This window comes from Zonotrichia leucophrys, chromosome 13, assembly GCF_028769735.1.
Source record: "Zonotrichia leucophrys gambelii isolate GWCS_2022_RI chromosome 13, RI_Zleu_2.0, whole genome shotgun sequence".
Classification (NCBI taxonomy): domain Eukaryota; kingdom Metazoa; phylum Chordata; class Aves; order Passeriformes; family Passerellidae; genus Zonotrichia; species Zonotrichia leucophrys.
The window spans coordinates 1348042-1367637 of record NC_088183.1 but is presented as its reverse complement, the minus strand read 5'-3'; the positions used below and the strand labels follow the sequence as shown (position 1 = coordinate 1367637).

Here is a 19596-nt window from a genome sequence, read left to right as displayed (position 1 = left end):
TTTTGGCTATTCTGATAATATTTTTGGAAGTTTTTTTTTGTTTGTTTGTTTGTTTTTTGGGGTTTTTTTTTGTCTCCTGTGTGGAGATTTCAATACCTTTGAAAACCCCTGTTACTTACTATTGCTAACAGGGCCAAAATAACCATAATTATTCTTGTTATTGTGACAGCTGATATTTAAATATGTGACATTTCAGTACCTTGAGAGTCTGAGTGCAGCCAGACTTCAAAAAAAAGTTGCTTAACCTCTGTATTGATGGGCAGCAGTGCTGTGGGGTGGGAGGCAGGGCAGCAGCAGAGGCAGTTTTGTGTCCAGAGTGAAGCTGACATCCAGCAGCCGCAGCTCCTGTCCTTATCTGCAAGTTTAGATGGCTGGAACACAAATGGGAAGCTCGTTATCTTCAAGCCATTGACAAATTGCCACTCTGGGCCAATTACCAGGAAAGCAGATGTTGGGCGCCGTGCTCTGGACACGACCTTGCTCTCTGAAATGCTGGAGTTTGATTCTCCAGGCTCTTAATTAAATAGAGAGGGTTGTGGAGAGAAGGGAAAATGGGATTTCAGCCCCAGATCTGCAGCAGGGGATGGGGAACCTCCTGTGTGGGGCACAGAAAGGAGGTTCCCCCTTCCTCCTGGAGAATCCCCATGTCCAGAGCTGCTGCTGCCTGTCCCCATCTGTCCCCAGGATCCTGGGACAGCCTGGCCTTGGAGCTGATGCTTTAGGGACACCCCTACCTGAGCCCTTGGCATTAACCTGAACTTCTCTGACATTTTTTAGTTGGTTTGGGGTTGGTTTTTTCCACAGCAAGGATTGATTGAGAGCAGTGCGAAGGGGCCAGAATAGATGAGGAGAAGGGGGTGGATGACCCCAAAAGGGCAGAGCAGGTGGATGAATGAGAGGTTTTTGTGGAGGGGAGGATGAGTCAGCCCAGCATCGATCCTCCCTGGGCTGCAGGGACAGCACTGCTTCCTTCCCAGGGCTTAATTCAGTGTTTTCAGCTGTTTGCTCTTGTGTTCATTCAGAATTTATGGGAGAGTGCTGCTTCTAGTTGGTAGCTTTTCTCTGATCTATTTCCTGCCTTCTGTTTTATTTCAGGGCATGCAGGTGTGAGTTTTAAGGTTTTTTTTAAGAAAACTGGGTGGTTAATCTAATCCTAAAGACTCAGCTTGAAAGTCATTCCCTTCAGCATATTCACAGAGTGTTGCTTGCAAAGACTTTTATCTGATAAAGTCTTGTATCTGTTTCCACTGCTGCCTCTGGAAAAGAAGGAAACAAGCTCTGAGGCTTGAATTCTCAAAGGCATTGGAGAAAATCTGCAGAAATCACCACATAATAAACTGATTTTCCTGCTCAGACACAGGGAGAGAAGTACTGCAGACAGCCTCTGCCAGTCTCAGTGGAAAAAGAGATTTTCCAAGGTAGCAAAGGTATCTCAGGGCTCACTGAATCTGAAGTTTGCTACCTCTGCCTTAAGCTTTTTCATAATCTCTTTGATATTCTAATATATTAGAGAGATTTACCCTTGAAATATTTATTTATCGCATGTTTTATGCATACATGTCCATTCTTTGTGCCAGTGCAATAAAAAATAATTGCACTGCAAACAAACAGACCCAGAAGCTCTGATGGAGTCTCCAAATACAGCGAACCTGTCAGGAGAGGCAATTTTCTCCTCCAATATTTGCAGTCCAATTTGCAATGCAATTACTTCTCAGAGTCTTTGGGGGGTGGAGAGAACAGCAGAGAAACAAACAGGTCCCAGATGTCCGTGGGTCTGGGTTTGGGTGCACATCTGGCACCTCTGGGTGCAGCGGGAGCATCCTCTGCCTGCCTCCTGCCCCTCCTGGCTGCCCCAGGTCCCCTCAGGGCTGTGTCCCTGTGGCTGCTCTGTTTGCTGGGGTGTCTCAGACACCACAAACCAGCCCTGGGTGTGTCCTTTGATCCCAAAGTGATCCTACAGCCCAAAATCCCTGCTAAGCCAGGGCTAAACACAGCAGATGCAGCCGGAGAGTGACAGCTGCTCCTTGTGCTGCTTGCAAACATTAATTACCATTAATGGGCAGGAAATTAGCTCAGCCCTGTGGGAGAGGTGATGCTGTAAAGCCTCCCGAGCCCTGTGGTGCCATCCTGTGACAGCAGCCCGGTGCCAGGGCACAGAGAGTGGCCCTGGGGACGCTGCGGGCACTGCCCTGCTCCTGCCAGCCCAGCATTCCCTGCTTGTCCCCTTCCCACGGATCACAGACAGGGACTGCCTGGTGCCCAAAGGATGCCCAGGCTGTGCCTGGGAGCACAGGGGGTTTGCCCAGGCTGGGAGGAAGCTGCAGGGCCCTATAGAACATCCCTGCCTGCCCAGGGCCATGGGGAGGTTGTTAGTGGGGAGAGTGATTAAACTTTGCCTAACTGGCAGTAATTAATGGCTACAGTCTGATTAAATGCCCCAAATTCCAGGCTGTGAATTCCTGTGCCTGTCTCACAGGATCTGACAGCTCAGGTGGGAGCACAGAGGCAGCGCAGGCAGGGACAGCTGGGCCTGTCCCCAAGGCAGGTGACACAGGAGGTGACACAGCTGTGGAGCCGTCCCTGCCAGGCAGGACACCAGGCAGGGGCTGCAGAACGCAGCTCTGGGAGCTCTGAGGAAAATCCCAGAGCAGATGGCCACAGCACAGGCTGAGGGACGCTCTGCCCTTTATTCATCTTTGCAAACCCTCCAGAAATATTTCATTTATTGCACCACCCTTGCTGCCAATAACCCCCTCACACCTCAGCCTCGCAGGGACCATCAGGAGCCCCCTCTCTCTGCATTTGGCAACATACATTTGTTTGTGTTCCCTGCTAAATTTATCCAGCTCCAATTAACTGTTCTCTTTAGCATTTTTCTCAGTGTAATTATCTCAACACCAGCAGGCCGTTGTTTTTCTAATAAGAATTTAATTTTGTTAGATATAATCATTTTAGGACATTTTCTTTTTCTGGACCAATGATGCAGAACTTTGTTTTCTTTGGCACAATGAGAGCCCAAAGCTTATTTGCTCAGTGGGAAAAAGGAAAATAGAAAGAGCTGTTCTTTCCAAAAAATGTTAAAATCTGGTTATACAGAGGCCAGAACCTGTTTTCACTGAAATATCAGCAACAGCAGTGTGGGATTAACTTCCCAAAGGCGCAAATAAATTGAAATTGTGGCTCCTTAGGTTCATCACTTGGTCAGGGCTCAGCTGGAGACTCTGTCCCAGTCTGGATTCCCTGAGGGACAAGGACAAGGGCAGTGACTTCCCACTGACACTTGCACCCTGACTTTGGGAGAGAGCCAGTAGCACCCACAGTTTTCCCATCCTTTTGCCTTCTTTTATCCAGTTTTCACATCCTTTTGCCTTATTTCATCCAGTTTTCCCATCCTTTTGTCTTCTTTTTTCCAGTTTTCCTATCTTTTGGCTTCTTTTCTCGTGGATGATTTAAGGGGGGTGAAATATTACTCAGTGTGAGTGCTCAGTGAGTGTTCTGTGGCTCATCCTGGCCCCAGGATGATCCAGCATATGCTCTGTACATCATTTTCCATATGCACATGACACCAAATGCTTTGAAGTGTGGGCCACCCCCAGAGGCAGGCTGCTAATAAGGCTGGGGGTGGATTTGTCTGTCTGTGAGAGCTGAAGAGCTCCTTGCAGGGTGGTGCCTGCAGGCTGCCGGCTCCAAACTGCTCTGCAAACCAGGAGATGCTTTCATTTCTCTCCAGGGGCAGGGAATGGTCTCCTGCAGCTCGGTAATTCCATTTCTGCAGTGCCCAGGAGGCAGGGAGGAGCAGGGCTGTGGCCAGAGCCTCAGTGGGGCTGAGGCAGGATATAATCATAGATCCAGATATCTGCAGGAGCTGAGCACTGCAGGGCAGCTTTGGCACAGCCAGGGGATGGAGGAGGGATAAATCAATAATTCCCTGCCATGGCCCACAGCCCATGCAGGCAGATCCAGGAGCTGCAGGAACTCTGGGACTGGTTCCCAGCTGGGACCTTCCAGTGCCTGGGGAATGATGGAAAAAGAGTGCCAGGACAAGGGAATGGCTCCCATTGACAGAGGGCAGGGATGGATGGGATTTGGGAAGGAATTCCTGGCTGGGATGGGTGGGCAGGCCCTGGCACAGGGTGCCCAGAGATCCCTGGTAGTGTCCAAGGCCAGGCTGGATGGACTTGGATCTCCTGGGATAAGTGGAAGTTGTCCCTGCTATGGCTGGGGTGAAATTAAATGATCTTTAAGGTCCCTTCCCAACTCCTTTCCTGTAGTTCAAAGGATTCCTCACCTTCCCTGTGATTCTGTGGGTTTTTCAGTGGCCAAAGAGCCATAAGGCCAGAGAAATGATGGATTTCTTCTTTTCAGCCACCTGTGAAATGTCAGCACCAGATTCATTCCTGTGGCAAATGTCTGATAAGGAAAAGGAGAAGTATTTTAATAACCTTTGCTTTACTGGAAGAGCTGCAGCTCTGGGAAGGGGTTCCTGTGTTTCCCCTTCAGTGGAGAATGTCATTGCAGAGGAGAGGAGGTTTCACATCAGCTGCTCTGCTGGAGGGAACAGGGAAGTGAACATTTGCGAGGAACTTGACTGATAATAGAGAGAATTAATATTTAATTGTGCCTGGACACGGTATTAATCATGTGTATGTATTGCATTTTGTGTTCATCCATCACGCTGCCACAGCAGCACGTGGCAGACATTCCCTGGGAGCCCAGGCAAACAGCTCTGCTTGGAAAGGGGCAGGAGCACAGAGCTTGTCTTTATCCCAGCCTCTGACTATGACTATTGACAATCTCACAGATATAATTACTTTTCTCCCAGTGAATAAATAGCTGCTAAAATGCTCAGGCCACCACATCCATCAAACCAGCAGCTCCTGCAGCAGCTGTGACATCCAGGCCTTCTGGTGGCACCCACAGCTGTGTCACATCTGATTCCCCGGATGGAAACCCTGCTGGGCTCTGAGGCGTGGGTGCTGTGCTCCTCTGCCTCCCTCCCCATCACACAATTGTCACCCACACCCTGCTCAGGGCACTTTGTCACCCAAAACAGTGACAGCAGGAGCCCAGCTGGGCTGCTTGAGCACGGGGGAAGTTCTGGTAGCAGCCAAAGTGAAATAAAATAAAATCTTCTGACGTGAAAGTGGAGGAAAATTGCTGCTGAATCACTGGGAGGGAAGAAATATGAGAGCTTAAGGTGTCATTTTTACAGGCATAATTTTTACTCTAATGGCCTTTAATAGCAGGAACAATTCAGTGCAATTCTTTCAGCTGCAGCAGGGAGAGGAGCAGAGAAATGTGATCACTCAAACTGCTGGCAAGAATTGTTTTCCTGCTGCAGTTAATTATCAGTGTACAGTGGTTTTCTCTTCCTGTTTGCTTATCCAACTTGTCAAAGGCTGGCTGCTGGCTTGGCTGGTTTTATCCTTTCATTTATTGGATTTCTTCTTTTGCCCTTTCTGCAAAGAAATGGAGTCTCTCGTGCCTTGCCTTTGATGCCTTTGATGTCCAGCACTTCCAGTGGGTGACTTTGAGAGAAGAAACAATGAAATAGTTTAAATTTATTTTTCAATATAGATCCTTTGTGTTGAGAGTCAGAGGAGCAGCTCTGAAGCTCCCTCTGCCCCAAAAACCTCCCCAAAATTCCTGTTGGAACTCCAAGGTCATTTCCTGGACAGGGATCAGCCCCAGGGGAGCTGGAGCTCCACCAGAGCAACATTTCACCCTCAGCTCTAAAAGAGCAGCTCCTGGCAAATCCTATTTGTTGGAAGTGCAGCTTTCCAGAGGAACAGGCTGATTTTTCATGCACGCAGGAAACCAGAGGAGAACAGAGGAATTATCAAATTGCAGGAGTTGAATGCCTGTTTCAGCGTTTTTCCCCTGTGACATTTTGAATCTTGTTTCAAAGAGACTTTTAAGAAATGTTTTCTTTTGACACTTTGATATTATTTCAAGCCTCTGTGTGGAATATATCATCTGATTTTATCAAAATAAAGCAATTCGGTTGACTCCACATGACTTTAAAAAAAAAAAAAACCTTCAGAAAAAATGGAAATTCTTATATTCTTGCGCCTGTTTAGGACAAAGCTCTTGGTTCCCACTCAAATCTCGGTGAAATAAATGCACATCTCAAAGAGCAGCTCTTTAATACACACATATGTGTTTGCTAATTTAATTCCTCTAATTCTTGGTTCTGCTGCCCTCATAAAATTTTTTACAGAGTGTGCTGAAATCCAAAAATCTAAAGAGCAAAAAATATTTTATTGGGAACCTGAGACTGATGGTCAGGTCAGGACCAGTGAAAGTCTGCAATTGGATATTTGGATCTGGTCTTCTTAGGAATAAACAATAATTTCAGAGCCAGAGGTTTCCAGTTTTAGGTTTGCTACTCCTTCCTGATGGAGAGATCCACCTGCAGGGAGTGGCACAGGGGTCAAACAAACAGAAAATTTGATTTTTTTATCTCTTTGAGAAGACATTTTTAGGTCATAACAGTTTTAGGGGCAGGGACCTGTTGTACTTTGGATATTTGGAATGGATCAGGAGGAGGGAGGGGAGTTCTGGGCACATGCCGTTGATGGTGCAAATGTTTTGCCCTGTCCTTGGGAAGGTTAAAGCCCAGCTGGAAAAGAGGTGAATTCCTGGGAAACGGAAGAACACACCTCATTTTACTGCCAGTTTCACAGCTTTGGGAGAATTTGTTAATTTGTGTTAACAGCTTTTGCAGCTTGTCAAAATAAATGTCCAGTGCAGGAAATTGAGCTAAGGCTGCCTGGAGGGAAGGGATGTTTCTTGGAGGGTGGGGACATCCTCAGTGCAGAGGGAGAGCAGGGCTGAGTATGGGATTTCTCCCTTGCCCTGCCACCCCAGACAGCCCACAGCATTTACCTGGGCCTCATTCTCCTTGGAAAGCAGAAAACTCTGCCTTTTCCTCGCCAGCCACTGTGAACCCTGGGGAAATGTCCCAGGTTCCTGTGTGAGGGGCTCCATGGAAGCAGGATACAGACCCCTGTTTTCTCTCTGGTTTGAAAGGCAGCTGGAGAAAGGGCTTTACAATTTAATTTTTAAAAGGCTTGGAAGTCCCTTCTGACTGTTTCTGTCCTGTTTTTTGGTTGCATACAGGTAGGAATCTTATAGGAGAAAAGCTTCATCAAATCAGGGCTTAGGCCTGTTACTTTTCTAAGTACAGCTAAGCAGCTAGCTAAGTTCCATGTGAAAGAATCACATGAAAGCCAGTTAACACAACAAGTTCATCTTTTGAAGAAAACCAGTTTGCACCTTTAATAACAAAAGATCTGTCCTATGAAATTCCACAAAGAAAATATATAAACACCTGTGAATAGAAAAAGTCTTAAGAGGTACACACAAAAACCAATGAACTGAGTGGCAGGAAAACTCCCAATTGGGATTGAACACAAAGTCTGTGAAAACTACAGAAAAATGAATGAAAAATAAAGAATAGGGAATAAAGAATTGGCTTTAGTGCATGAAGAGCCTGCTTTCTGACCCGTTTTTGCCCCACAGGTACTATGCCATCTGCTGCCAGCCCCTGGTGTACAGGAACAAGATGACCCCGCTGCGCATCGCGCTGATGCTGGGGGGCTGCTGGGTGATCCCCACCTTCATCTCCTTCCTCCCCATCATGCAGGGCTGGAACAGCATAGGCATCATTGATCTGGTGAGTGGCCAAGCAGGGACACCAGTCCAATCTGCTGGGTGGGCGCTGGGTGTTCCCTAAAAAACAATTTTCAGGGAAAGGGGAAAAGAAGGAGAAACTTCTTGTCGCCAGTGCAGAGGGGCTGCTGAATTTCTGGAGGGGTCTTTAGGGGGATTGAGGTGGCTCTGTCCTCGAAGGACTGGCACAGGGACAGGCGTGGCCTGGGACAGGATTTTGGCCACATTCACTCTCAGTTCAGTGAGGAATCCTTGGAAAAGAGGCCAAGCCCAGCTGGCCCCTGCCAACACCTCAGGAGTCCTTGGTCCCCTTGGCCTTTGCAGCTCTCATTTAAATAAGAGGCAGGATTATTCTCTTGGTAGAAAAAGCAAGAGCTTGTAGTGCCAGGACAAGGGAGTGGCTGCACACTGCAGAGGGCAGGGTTAGATGGGATATTAGGAAAAGATCCTTCCCTGGAAGGTGGTGAGGCCCTGGCAGAGGTTGTGGATGTGTCCAAGGATGGCTGGATGGGGCTTGGAGCAACCTGGTCTAGTGGAAGATGTCCCTACCCATGACAGGGGGTAACACAAGATGATTTTTAAGGTCTCTCCCTGTTGGGGTCCTGGACACTGAGAATTTTAGACTTTCTGTGCTGACAGACTCTAACTCCCAAGAGAGCACTACATTTGACCTGAGGTGTAGGAAAGCTTCCTAAATTGATTGATAGCGCTGAGATTATGAGTGTGTAGTTGACACCTCCCAACCCAACCCGTTTCTCTGACTCCCACTTCTCCCCTCCTTCCTTTCCTCACCTCCCCTCCGCACCCCAGATCCAGCAAAGGCAGTTCAACAAGGCCTCCAACTCCACCTACTGCATCTTCATGGTGAACAAGCCGTACGCCATCACCTGCTCCGTGGTGGCCTTCTACATCCCCTTCCTGCTGATGGTGCTGGCCTACCACCGCATCTACGTGACGGCGCGGGCGCACGCGCGGCAGATCCGCCTGCTGCAGCGCGCGGGGAACCCGGCCGAGCCCCGCCAGGGCCCCCAGGAGCCACGGCAGAGCCTTCAGGAGACACAGCAACACCTCCAGGAGACACATCAGGGCCTTCAGGAACCACGGCAGGGCCAACACCCCCAGGAGCCACATCAGGGCCCTCAGGAGCCACGGCTGGACCCTCAGGAACCATGGCGGGGCCTTCACGAGCCACAGCAACACCCCCAGGAGCCACATCAGGGCTTGCAGGAGCCACGGCAGCACCCCCCTGACCAGCACAGCAGCCACCGCATGAAAACAGAGACCAAAGCTGCCAAGACCCTGTGCATCATCATGGGCTGCTTCTGCCTCTGCTGGGCTCCCTTCTTTGTCACCAATATCGTGGATCCCTTCATTAACTACACGGTGCCCGGCAAGCTGTGGACGGCCTTCCTGTGGCTGGGCTACATCAACTCGGGCTTGAACCCTTTCCTCTACGCCTTCCTCAACAAGGCTTTCAGACGTGCCTTCCTCATCATCCTCTGCTGCGGCGACGAGCGCTACCGAAGGCCTTCCATCCTGGGCCAGACCGTGCCCTGCTCCACCACCACCATCAACGGCTCCACGCACGTGCTGAGGTGAGTCTGCCTTCAGAGGCTGCCTGGAAGGCCACCTAGGTGACAGTGTGGCAGGAATAAAGTTGGGATTCATTGATCTTCAAAGGTTACACCTTGGGCAGTGCCAGAGCCCGGCCGTGGCTCCACCCCAGATGGATCCTGGCCACGAGTTCTCACACTTTGATAAGTTTGGGTCCATTTCCATGCTGGGGTTCAGTGTCCAATCCCAGCTCCAGGTGATGCAGTCCCACCCTCCCAGGTTGCTCCCCTCCATTCCCTGTTGTTTGCACTTTTGGGGCTGGAGCTGCAGCGGTGTCCTTGGTTGTGGGGCTGGAAAAGGATTGTTCTGTGGGGCTGAGCTGGGAGCAGAACTGCTGACACTTTATGTGGAGTGCAGAGTTATAAACTAACACAGTACTGAGTCTGGAAAATAGGAAAGCTCAAATTGAAAGCATCAGCCCAGGGCTGCCCAGAGCCTGCAGCCACCAGCAAGAGGAGTTTGTACAGGACTGCCTTCATTTTGCAGTATCTTGGTGGTATCAGTGCTCAGAAAGCGATGGGGCAAAAACAATCCTGAGGTGCTCAGACAGAGTTTGTGGGGAGCAGGTGTGGGCAGTTCCTCTAGAGGTGTGCCCAGAAAGAGCTGGGAGAACGCAGAAGTTGTGTGTGAATTTTGGCATCATTTGGTCCAAAGGGAACAACCTGACCCTCTGGATGCTGCCTGCTGCATATTCTTCAGGAAAGGAACCAAAAGTTTCTGCAAATGGGGAGGTTATGGCACTGGGGTTTTACAGCTGCTTTTTGTCCCCTGGCAGGGAGAGCAGTGGCAAGAGGGACAGACCTTGTGCTGAACTCAGCTATGACACAAGTTAGCACAATAATGAGCTGTAAATAAATGGGGATTTCTGGGTGTTCAGGGCTCTGTGCAACACCAGACTGAAAAAGCCAAAATCATCTGAAAAATGCTGTGCTCCCCTTGAAACAGAGTGTTTGCATTTCTTCTGTCACCAGTAACTATTTACTCAACACAAACCAACAAACTCCTGCCTCCATGAATCACTGAACTCTTGTGCAGCACAAGTGGATGGGGAGCCAGGTCAGCATTGCTGGAATTCCTGGATAAAACAAGCTGTGAAATTTTGCCAGAGCAAAGAAGATGACTTTGGGTGAAATGTATTTGAGCAGTGATCAGAGCAGACAGACTCTGGCACATCTGGGTCAGGGAGGTCACCCTGCTGTGCTCCCATTTCCTCTCAGAAGTGCTCAGAGCACTGCATTGCTCTCTTCAGGGAAAGCTCTGGTGAGAGGTTTATTTACCACTCCTTTTCCACCAGAGAGATCTTCTCCAAATGTCAATAGGATTTCTCCAAAGGAAAACACTTCCTGATTTTCCTCCTGAATGAGCCAAGAGAGGCAAAGTGGGAAAAAGCAGAAATGAGCACCTTGGGGGTTGGAACTGCAGTGAGCCCCAGTGCTCCCTGCTGCCCCTAGAAAAGGGGTGCAGCAGCTCAGGCTCCAGTTTTGAGAGGCTTAACAGCTCCATGGATCCAGTGGAATAAAAATAAATCCCTGGTGGTAGGAAAGTTGTCAGAGCTGCTGTGGAGCAAAAGGATGAGTGATCACAGAGTCCTGGAACCATAGAATGGTTTGTGTGTATGTTTGAATGGTTTATGTGGGTGTTTGAATAGTTTGTGGTGGTTTTTTTGAATGGTTTGTGAGGTGTTTTGAATGGTTTGTGGTGGTTTTTTTGAATGGTTTCTGATGTTTTTGAATGGTTTGTGATGGTTTTTGGATGGTTTGTGGTGCGTGGCTCTCAGCCAGGGTTCCCCCACAGCACAGGTGTTCTGGGGGTGGAGCAGTGACCCCACCCCACCTGTGAGGGTGGGATTTCATTGAGGGTGGGATTTCATGGGCTGCAGCTGTGGCTCAGCTCAGGAAATGCAGAGGTTGTCCCTCAGAGCTGTTCCTGGTGCACCCAGAAGGTCTCTCAGGATCTGGGCTGACAGGTAAAATATCTCCTCCTGTTCTTGAACTGGGTTGAAATTCCTGGGAATTTTGATGATCCTGCAAGATGAGTCAGAGCTCTGAGAAGTTCTGTCTCCTTCAGGACAAGTTCATGGGCGCCAGGTGGATGTTTTGGGCTTGCTCTGCCCTCCCCTCCATTCCCTGCACTCCCTGTTTCACACTGGATTTGCCCTGGGCATTTTTGGAGGTATTTTGGAGGCAAGTGTGGAGTTTTTGTGCTGGCGGCACCTGCAGAGCTTTGGGGTCTGAGTTGCCCCTTCCCCAGCAGTTCCTTTATTCATGGCACCATCAGGGAAGAGTTTCCCCCCTTGCCAAGGTGCTGATAAAGCACATTCCCACTAATTTTTTTTATTGGAAATGCCTGAGCAAAAGCTTGAGAGACACAGCAAATGATGAGCATTTAAAAATGGTGAGTTCAGTGATATTTCATTTGTTTTGCCCAGGGCAGGGCAGCCAGAGGTTGCTCAAGATGTATTTTCCACTCCAGAGGTTTCAGTTCAGGGATCAGCTCCCTGTGCCAGCAGAAGTGGCTCCAGACCAAGCCCAAGCTGAGGGGATCTGATTGCTGCCTGGAAATGTTAATGTTGTTAAATAGACAGGAGGTAATTTGATTTTCACCTAAATTTCATTAGCTGCCAACCTGGAAAGGAATTCTCTAAAAATATGGGGGATGATTAGACTCAGTAACAACTAAAAAAAGAGTTTTGTCATTTCTTGAAGGAGCTTTCTTAATTTTTTAATGAAGCTCTGCCAATATTTACAACCAAACTTATGTTCCAACTTCCCTGGCTTGGTTTCCCAGCTTGGCATCAGTGCCAGCCTGCACATGCCATTCCCTGTGGCTGGGGCTGTCAGGGCACAGGGAGCTGTGACCATCTGAGGTCCTGCAGACAAATTTGGGCTCAGTTAGGAGAGATTTGGGATCTGCTGCAGGGTCCAGGAGCAGGTGCAGGAATGTGGGAGTTCCACAAAGCCCAAGTCACCACCCTGTGTCAGAGGAGCCTCCTTCCCCCAAGCCCTGCTCCCCAAAGAGCAGGAACTGCTGGAGCCTTGTCCAAGCTCCAAAAACGCCTCCCTGAAGGGAACAGAGACCTTCTGATAAGAGAAAAGATTCTTGTAATTGTGCTGAGTGAAATCAAGATATTTATCTTGTTTCCTACAAAGGAGAGAGGGGATTAGAGGTTTACAATAGCACAGTTTCCTTCAATTTTCAAAAGATAATCTCCTTCAAGGTGCCTGGATGTTGGAAAAAGAGATTACAGTGCAGCTGAACCTCTTTTTGTTCTTTGGCCCAATACGAGATTTAGGAGCAGAAGTTCTGCATCAGTTTGTGTCTGGTGAGGAAGCTGAGGCTCTGCAGAGCACCTGGAGCTTTGGAAGGACTGAGATGTAACCCATCTTTGTCTGCTTTAATCGCATGATTTGTGCTTTGGGCAGTGAGGGTGTTGTGGTGGGGCAGGGTCTGCCTGGCAGCTGGAATTAGGGACCCATGGCCAGGGCAGAGCCCCCAGCCCCACATTCCTGCAGCTGGAACACCTGGCAGCTCCTCCTGGCACAGAGAGAGCCCCCAGCCCCACATTCCTGCAGCTGGGACACCTGGCAGCTCCTCCTGGCACAGGGCAGAGCCCCCAGCCCCACATTCCTGCAGCTGGGACACCTGGCAGCTCCTCCTGGCACAGGGCAGAGCCCCCAGCCCCACATTCCTGCAGCTGGGACACCTGGCAGCCCCTCCTGGCACAGAGAGAGCCCCCAGCCCCACATTCCTGCAGCTGGAACACCTGGCAGCTCCTCCTGGCACAGGGCAGAGCCCCCAGCCCCACATTCCTGCAGCTGGAACACCTGGCAGCTCCTCCTGGCACAGAGAGAGCCCCCAGCCCCACATTCCTGCAGCTGGAACACCTGGCAGCTCCTCCTGGCACAGAGAGAGCCCCCAGCCCCACATTCCTGCACCTGGAACACCTGGCAGCTCCTCCTGGCACAGAGAGAGCCCCCAGCCCCACATTCCTGCAGCTGGAACACCTGGCAGCTCCTCCTGGCACAGAGAGAGCCCCCAGCCCCACATTCCTGCAGCTGGAACACCTGGCAGCTCCTCCTGGCACAGGGAGAGCCCCCAGCCCCACATTCCTGCACCTGGAACACCTGGCAGCTCCTCCTGGCACAGGGCAGAGCTCTCAGCCCCACATTCCTGCACCTGGAACACCTGGCAGCTCCTCCTGGCACAGAGAGAGCCCCCAGCCCCACATTCCTGCACCTGGAACACCTGGCAGCTCCTCCTGGCACAGAGAGAGCCCCCAGCCCCACATTCCCCACATTCCAACTCCATTTAGATAAACACAGCCATGCCTCATAATGCAGCACCTATTGAATCCAACTCCCAGTCCTTTGCTTCATTCCAGAGGTCCAAAGCAGGATTTAAAACTAATTTTGGTACCTGAATAAACTCCATTATGGGTAGAACTTTGCTCTCCACCTACTCTCCTTCTGTTTCAACTGACCTTTGAATGTGTTGGGCTGGTTCTCACCTCTCCAGAGATTAATTTGGTTTATCAGCAAAGTGTTTTCAGACAATGCAAATCAGCATGTGCAAAGAGCTCCACATGCCTTAGGGTTAGAAATTCTATGGAAACCTCAGCAATTATTGTCATGTTCTGTTCTTCCTTGGGGCAGCAGTATCTACAACTCAGAGCTAATTGTGTAAGTGCATTTTAATTTTAGGTTCACTTCTTTGTTCTTCTTTTCAATAATTCTCTTCCTTTCTGATTGCTAGAGGAGAATTTATTTAAGCATTGTATGCACCACCCCATTGTAAAGTCACAATGTGGAAAAGCTCCCTGTTGCTGTTAAAATTGCTTTTAGGGCTTTTGGAATGTATGTGGGAGAGAAAACCTCGTTATTCCGAAGATTTTTGGCCAGAAATTTGGTATTTCCAGGAAGGTGTTGAGGACTTTCAGCACATCTGTTGTGATGTGATTGGTTTTGAACAATTTCCCATTTTTGGGATCCCTTCCATTGCTTGTGGTGCTCACCCACCTGTGAGCCCAGCCCCTGGGCAGCTCTGAGCATCTTTCCACCTTCAACTTTCCATTTCAAACCAGGAAATTGGCATTTGAGGGTTTGGTTTGATTTATTTGGCATAGCAAAGGTGATCCTTGCCACCATCTGCTGCTGGTGCATCTTGAGTGGGTGACCTGGCATGGGATTGATCCAGAGCCAGCCTTGCTTTGGGTTTGCCTTCAGTGAAGCTGCACTTTTGCTATGGGAATGTGGGAATGACATCCTGCCCTGCAAATATTCCATCCCTGTTAAATCCAGCTGATTGAGGCCGCTCCTGCAGGAGCTGATGATTTCCAGCCCTCACTTCTGCATTAATCCGCTCTGGGGCTGTGGCAGACCATTGCAGGCACCCAGCAAAGAGCGTCTGGAAATGCAGGGAACCAGATTTAGGAGGCACTTGGGGAACTCCCCAGGGACTCCTGCCCAGGCCTTCTGCTGGGCTGCCCTTAAATTGGATTGCAGGCACAGCCACATTGCAGGCCCGGTCTGAAATGAGTTTTGCACAGTAACCCTTGGCTAGCCTTGGCTGTGTGCCCTTTCCTCGCTCTGGCAGTCCTGGGTGGGAACAGGAGCATTCACGGTTCATCCGGAATTCCTCCCTCCCTCTGTTTCCCCCCCGAGCCGCCAGAATCCCCATCTCGCTTCATTCAGCCTTCCCTGGCTGTGGTGTCAAAGTCAATCACGTCCCGAGTGTGGATTGTGTCTGCCACTGTCACTGACAGCCCTTCAGAGCTGAGGGGTTGTTAATGAGCCTGTTAATTTGTGTCATTCCTCTGAGCCATCAAAGCGCTTCAGGCACTAAAGAGCTTTTTGCTTTATCTCTGGAGTGTTTGTGTTATCGTGGAATCCCTGAGGCTGGAAAAGCCCTCCAGGATGGAGTCCAAGCTGTGCCCCATCCCCAGCTTGTCCCCAGCCCAGAGCTCTGAGTGCCACCTCCAGGAATTCCTTGGGCACCTCCAGGGATGGGGATCCAAACCTCCCCGGGTACCCCCTTCCAATTTTTTAATGGGCATTCCAAACCTCCCTGGGTACCCCTTCTATTTGTTTGTACTTTTCCCTGATATGATGTCACAGCCCCAAGATGTGACATCCACACAGGAGCCTTCTCCTGCTCTGAAATCCTTTTCTCTCTCAAAATCAAGTCTCACAATTCCTTCAACCTCTGTGTTTTCCAAGCTCTGAGTCCTGGCAGTGCTTTTTCCACCACCGAAGTGAAGCCACTTCTGGAAAAACACATAAACAACAGTTTAAGTGCAATGCACAGCAATAAATTGTGGAGATTTATTTAAGAATTGAAGGAAAAAAATATGGATTTATCCCTTTGCAAAGCTGCATGAAACAAAGCAGAGCCAAACAGGCAAACTCAAGAAAAAAACTCAAGAAACTGGTCATGTCTCACATTAATGTTATCTATGAGTAACTTTATCACAGATTGATCTGTCAGAGCACAGGAGCAGTCCCACTTTCCACTGATGTATTAAAGGCACATTAATGCATTCAGGGAGATTCATGCCCTGTGCTGCTTTTGTGACAGGCTTTTACAGCACCAGAGCTGGTGTTTATTAGCACTGAAAGCACTTCATAACACTTGGAGCCAGCTTTTGAGACAAGAACTGCACAAAGCAACTGCTCGGCAGGCAGGGAAGCAATTAGGAGTGACAGTGCCACAAGTGCTGCCAGGAGAGCTGCAGAGAGCTGAGGGGGGATGTTTTATCCTGCAGGAGTGTCCCACCCACCTCCCAGGCAGGGGTGCAGCTCCTGGGCATCCCTGCAAATCCCTCCTTGGGCACAGCCTTTGTAGGAATGAGGAAAAGCAGGCTCTGATCTCTGCTCTGGGACAGGGACAGCGCCCAGGGCAGGGTCAGGCTGGATTTTGGGAAAGGTTCTGCCCCCAGAGGGTGCTGGCAATGCTCAGGCTCCCCAGAATTGGACACTGCTCCCAAGGATGCCCAGGGTGAGATTTTGGGGCTGGGCTGGATGATCCTGTGGGAACTCAGGATATTCCATGGTTCTATTCTGTGAGAGAACCCCATAAAACAGCAGCTCAAGGAAATGAGTGATGCACTTCAGTGACAAACCAATTCCTCTGTTTTTGAAGGGATCTTTGTCCTTGATAAATTTTAAAACCAGCCCATAAAATCCTTTAAAATAAGCTGCAAGCTAAATTAATTTCCTTAAAACCGTCTTTCCCCCTATGCTTGGCTTCACATGTGTTTGCCTGGGGAGATTTGGCTGTAAAATTCTGTCTGCTCACCTTGGAGCTCTTCTTGTCCCATAATTCATAGTTGGGCACCCAGCTGGGCAGTCCTGGAGCCCCCTGCCCTCCTCTCCTCCCTCCTGGGCTCTCCTGTTTGCAGGCACAGCACACACAGAGCTCCCAAGCTGCTGCTTCAGACTCAGCCACACTCAGGGACAGTTCTCCATTATCCTCTCATGGCATAAGGAAAGCTGTTTAACTCTGAGGAATTGTAGATGCCTGCAATTTGATTTCTTCCAGCCCAGGACTGCTGTTTTATAGGGGAATTTTCTTTTCCATGTGCCCTGTTTCAGGCTCCTGTTGGCTCAGGAGAAAAGTGCAGGATGAGGGAAGGGTTACAGCTGTTTTAGGATCCCCTGGAATTCCCTGTTGCACTCCAGGGGATTGGTGAGCAGCCCACAGAGGGGGATTTTGAAGCTCATCCTTGCAGGCAGGCATGGATCCAGCTTTGGTAAAGGTGAAGGGGTGACTGCTGTCCCCCTGCACTGCAGACTGAGTCAGGGAGCTCAGCTATTGCTCTCCCATCTGTACCTAAAAACCCAACCCAGCATTTCCAGCAAATTGGAGCTGTCAGAAGACTCCAGGAGCACCAGCCAGAGATCTCCAGCAGCTCTGCACTGCCTCATAAATCAGATATTTTAGCAGTGAGCATGGCTGCTAAAATCATGGGGACAAATGAAGTGGCCAAGTTACAACTCCCTGGACTTTGGTTTGAAGCCAGCTGTGGCTTCCTCCAGGGAGGATCCTCAGAGCAGAGGGGTGCTTGGTACTCATGGAATGGTTGGGAGCAAGGCAGGACCCAGCTCCCAAATCCCTTCCAGAGCAATGCTGGAGAGGTTTTGGAAAACAGGCTCAGCAGAGAATTCCTGCCTAAAACCCTGTGGGGAGATTTTCTTGAAAAGCAGGATGATTCCCAGAATGGTTTATGGAGAAAAGGACTCCAGCTGATGGCTCAGACGGTTCTAAGTGAAACTCAGGCTCCATTCAGTGGGAGGTTTGGGGATGTAGCTCTGACTGATGCCATTGACTGCTCAGTGTTTGATGTGGGGCTGTTTCCCAATTAACCAGTGCTGTGTTTTTTCCTTTTTCCCCTTTAACTCCCTCACTGTGTCTGTCTTTGCTCCTTCCTGCACTAAAAGTGGCTGTTCCTCTGTCTCCAAGCTCCTCCTGCTCTTCTGCAGCAGACCAGCTCCTGTCTAGCCATGACCATGCTCTGTAAGTCCCTTCTTTTATTACTGCAGCTCTGTCTGTTCACTGTTTATTGCTACCCACTGTAAACCCTCCTTGATTTATGGCTTGCCACTTGTGGGGTGGAGGCAGCAGCCCCAGGGGAATGGGGGTGTCTGGCAGGGCATTGGGAGTGGGCTCCTGGCTGCAGGGAAATGTGGATAACAGGGATTTTCCCTTAGGGATGGTTGTTCTCACTCCAAGGACCAGCACTGCAGGGTCTCCTCAGTGGGCAGCACACAGAGAAAAGCAGGACACAGAGAGTGGGTTTGGATAATAGGAAAATTCTTCCCTGGGAGGGTGGGGAGGCTCTGGATCCCTGGCAGTGTCCAAGACCTGGTTTAAGTTGGTTAAACCTGACAGCTCAGAGGGTTCCCCTTCCCTCAGAGGTTCCAGGAACACGGTCTGTGTTCCTGCCACCCTGGGAATGCTCCAGGGCCAGGCACTTCCACACATGCAGCTCCAGCAGAGTGGAATAAGTGTGGAATTGCTTCCTCCTCAAAATGGTTTTGGAACGAGGGCAGGGGAAAGGAGCAGGGCTCACCCCAGGGCTGAGGAACTCCTGGTGGTCACAGTGAGAGCCTCCCTGTCTGTGACAAGTCACAGGGACTGACAGGACACAGGGAATGCCCCTCTCCCTTCAGTGCCACCCCCCAGCAGCTGCAGCATCCCCAGGCACCCGTCCCTTCACCTGGGCACACTGCACAGCTCCCTCCCAACCTGAATTATCCCAACAGATCTGGGGCAGGCAGGGGCTTCCCTCTCCTTTTCCCTTCAGGGCTTTTGTTTCTTCCTAACTACGCGCACAGATTTCAGCAGTTCCTTCACAGCAGCAGAGCTCAGGGCAGTTTCTGCTCCCTCCATCTGGAAGTTTCCCCAGGGAGGGTTGGGCACAGGGGGAGGCAGAGCTGAGCTCAGGCTGCAATCTGCTCCCTGGAGCTGCTCTGCAGAACACCCAGCCCTGGGGGAGAGCTGCCACCATCCCTCCCAGGCCTGCAGGAAACAGAGAGTCATGGAATGGGTTGGGTTGGAGGGACCTTAGGGCTCACCACTGTCATGGGCACCTTCCACCCTCCCAGCTTATTCCAATCCCTGTCCAGCCTGGCCTGGGACACTTCAGGACATTTTGGGATCTAAGGCTTCACTGAGCACTCCAAGGTCTCCATTGCAGCTGCACCCAGCTGTTGTTCCCTCAGTCCTTTGTGCCAGGTGTCTGTGAATTGTCCTCTGTGAGTGTTCCTGTGTGCTCTCACCCCTCTGGAAGCATCCCTGTGTCTGTCCCTTTGTTGTGATCCATCTTGGCTGCAATTTTCCCCAAAAGCTGCCCTGGAGAGAGGCTGCAGGTGTGCTCTGCTGGGTGTGCTGCTCTCTCTGCTCTCCAGGGGAGTTTTACCTCTGTCTGGAACAATCCAAGCTGAGCTGCTGCCAAACCCTGTGACCCTTGGACATAACACCTCTCCCCTGGTTCTGCTGGGCACAGAGAGGAAAAGCTTGATTTTTCCATCATATCTATGCAAAGTAGTTACAAAACCTTTCCCATCTGGTCTGGTAGGATTTTACACTTCCCTGGTCAAAGTGACAAATGCCTCCCTCAAGGTCAGGACAGCAGCAAAATTATTCAAATTCAGGAAGCAACAAGGAGCAAGGACAAAAAAAATCAAAATGCACTGGGAAAAGGTGCCCTGGGCAGCCCCTTCCATGCTCTGGGCCAATTTTCCCTGGTCTGGAGACAGAACTGGGGTGAGAAAACTGCTTCTTGTTCTGCTCCTCTCTTTGTCGTTGTTT

General features: G+C 50.1%; 1 protein-coding gene across 4 annotated transcripts in view; it reads left to right on the top strand.

Annotated features, from left to right (window-relative positions):
- HTR4 (5-hydroxytryptamine receptor 4) overlaps positions 1–19596 on the top strand; it is a 67238-nt gene that overhangs the window by 31525 nt on the left and 16117 nt on the right. For 3 of the 4 annotated variants that reach the window (XR_010441945.1, XM_064725183.1, XM_064725184.1), the window contains 2 exons: positions 7525–7678; positions 8485–9269. Coding sequence is in view for 3 of the 4 variants with exons in the window: in XM_064725183.1 (XP_064581253.1) it covers positions 7525–7678; positions 8485–9269 (939 nt within the window). In the remaining variant the exon portion in view is untranslated. Of the gene's footprint in view, positions 1–7524; positions 7679–8484; positions 9270–17723; positions 17800–19596 lie in introns of all 4 variants that reach the window. The other variant, XM_064725185.1, reaches the window with a different exon arrangement.